At 44.7% G+C, this 2,240-nt stretch overlaps 1 protein-coding gene across 1 annotated transcript in view; it reads left to right on the top strand.

Moving 5' to 3' along the window:
• Window positions 1-336: 336 nt before the first annotated feature.
• The window catches only part of T265_10936 (hypothetical protein), a gene marked incomplete at both ends in the record, with an annotated part of 50,695 nt that continues 48,791 nt past the window's right edge, over window positions 337-2,240 (top strand). Inside the window, 2 exons of the mRNA XM_009177452.1 lie at window positions 337-499; window positions 1,469-1,742. Of these exons, the coding sequence (XP_009175716.1) occupies window positions 460-499; window positions 1,469-1,742 (314 nt within the window). The remainder of the gene's footprint in view (window positions 500-1,468; window positions 1,743-2,240) is intronic.

Genomic DNA, 2,240 nt, shown 5'->3' with positions numbered 1-2,240 from the left:
ATATATATATATATGCAGTACTATTGCTTTTACATCCTGGAAGATGGGTCCGATCCAGGTAAAATCTCAAGTCACTCCTACCCATACAGGGATCCGAGCGCAGGGAAACCAATCTTGTTCCCCACTGCTTGAGATATATTTACTTCAACAATGGGATGGGTCCGATCCAAGTAAAATCTCAAGTCACTCCTACCCATACAGGGATCCGAGCGCAGGGAAACCAATCTTGTTCCCCACTGCTTGAGATATATTTACCTTCAACAATGAATATTCGTATTTCGACTCTGTTTTTCCGGTGATCGAAGCCAGGCCTACATGTTGAATTTTCCTCTTCTTTAGCTACAGGTCTCCGTATTCGAAGGAGTTTTTTCTCCATTCACAAGGCAGGTTTGGTACCACTAGTGCCACCTGTATTTTGACAGAGAACATTGTTATCATTAGCATGTCTTGTTACTCACAATGACCACTCCTGCGACTGAACACGCGGAAGAGTGCCAAGGTGAGTTTAGCTGAACCCTTAGGATAAACAGTGTTATTTAAGTAAGACTTTTCGGTAATCTTCACAACGAATACGGTTCTGTTCTACTCTGTGAGGAGCACCAATTTAGAATGCTTGCGTGAAGTTATACTGACCTATCCGTTGTGTGCGATTATGTGGCTAGCAACTATGTTGGCTTTTTAACTACGAATGCTTAGTACCATGTATCACTCACTAGTGAGTGTTGCAAGATGCACAGTTCAGGTTCCCCGGCCACTCGCTGGACCTAGATTCCCATACACTTGCACACCCCTTGGTCATGAACCGTTGGAATCAGATACGTCGCTCTCCCGCAAGCAAACCCCAGGAGCCGTGACAAGCCTTCCGACGGTAATCATCCATTAGAACCGTGCGTAAAATAGGAGATCTCGAATGTTTTGACTGCCTTTCATGAGTACGGTCGAAGCAGGCATGTTTGAAATCCATCACGATGGCACCACATTGGAAGCTTCGGGACATAATACATACAGAATGTACGTGACACGAACCAGTGTTCATGCGCGTCAGCTTTACAATGCCAGATGGGACAGACGTTCAGTGCTTTGTTTTATGATGAGACTGATTTCTGACTGACCATAGTAGCTTGTTTTGTTGAGAGTGCATGACTGATAGTGGATCACTGATTGAAACAGTAGAGCGTCTCTTTCCCTTTTGGGCACATATATAGCGGTAACGAACCCATGGATTTGGTGGCACATTAATAGTAAAATAATTACTAAATAAATAATAAATGAGCGCGTGCACTGATGATGTTTTCTCGATTGCTGATAAAGCGGTTGCAGGCTAATTGTTTAGCTCGGCAAACCAACCAACTTTCAGTAACATTAATATCTAGGCCATGTGGCACTGAGTCATTGTGCTTTTTTCCGCCTTTGTTATTAAATTTTTCTGCGCTCAAACTTCTTCAAACGAGTTTCCCACTTCTTGTAGGTGAACCCGAACTGCAGGTTGATGCCCTCCTCTCATGCGCTTCGTTAAATGAAGAAGCATCAAGTGTCTCTTCTGGTTCTACCGACCATAGGGATTCCCAGCCGCGCTTCGTACATTTTCACCATCTGCAGTTACTTAGCTCGAAAACCTCATCCCTGACCAAAAATCGGTCTGAAATTGGTCGCATCATTCATGAATTAACGACTCAGGCGCCAGAGGACATACCGGTTGTGAACGCTATCATTCCTGTTGTGGACAACCAACAATACATTCAGTGAGTCCACCACACACGTTTGACATTCACCTGCTTGATAAGCAGCAAGAATACAGATGTTATGGGAGGGCGATATTTCCCCTTTTGTTTCGGCACCCGAAACACGTGTAGCCACCTCTACCTTCCACCTTACGAAGTTCATACAATGATAATCCATAACCAAAAGAGCTGGTAAACGTATAACGTGTACGTTTAGGCAACGATTATCCAAAACACGCCTTTTGAACTCGACACAACTTAGCGGTCAAGACCCAAACTTATTGACCGGAAGGCCCGTGGTTCCAAGCCGACCCCGGCATCTCGACTGTTTCTGTTCAGGTTTTGGCAGTTTGGCTGTGTCTCAGGTACGTTTGCAACAGCACTTCAGTTGAATTGGGCTGGTAATCAGGAAAGAGCGAGTCAGTTGGCAGGTCGAAAACGACAGCTAAGCATATGCATTTATTACCGGACACTCGTGTGAAACCAAGTGACGGTTTTGTCTCTTCCGGTTTCTTTCTC

Source organism: Opisthorchis viverrini (assembly GCF_000715545.1).
Source record: "Opisthorchis viverrini unplaced genomic scaffold opera_v5_424, whole genome shotgun sequence".
Classification (NCBI taxonomy): Eukaryota; Metazoa; Platyhelminthes; class Trematoda; order Opisthorchiida; family Opisthorchiidae; genus Opisthorchis; species Opisthorchis viverrini.
Note: the sequence above shows the minus strand (reverse complement) of the source record. Positions and strands in the feature narration are given on the sequence as shown.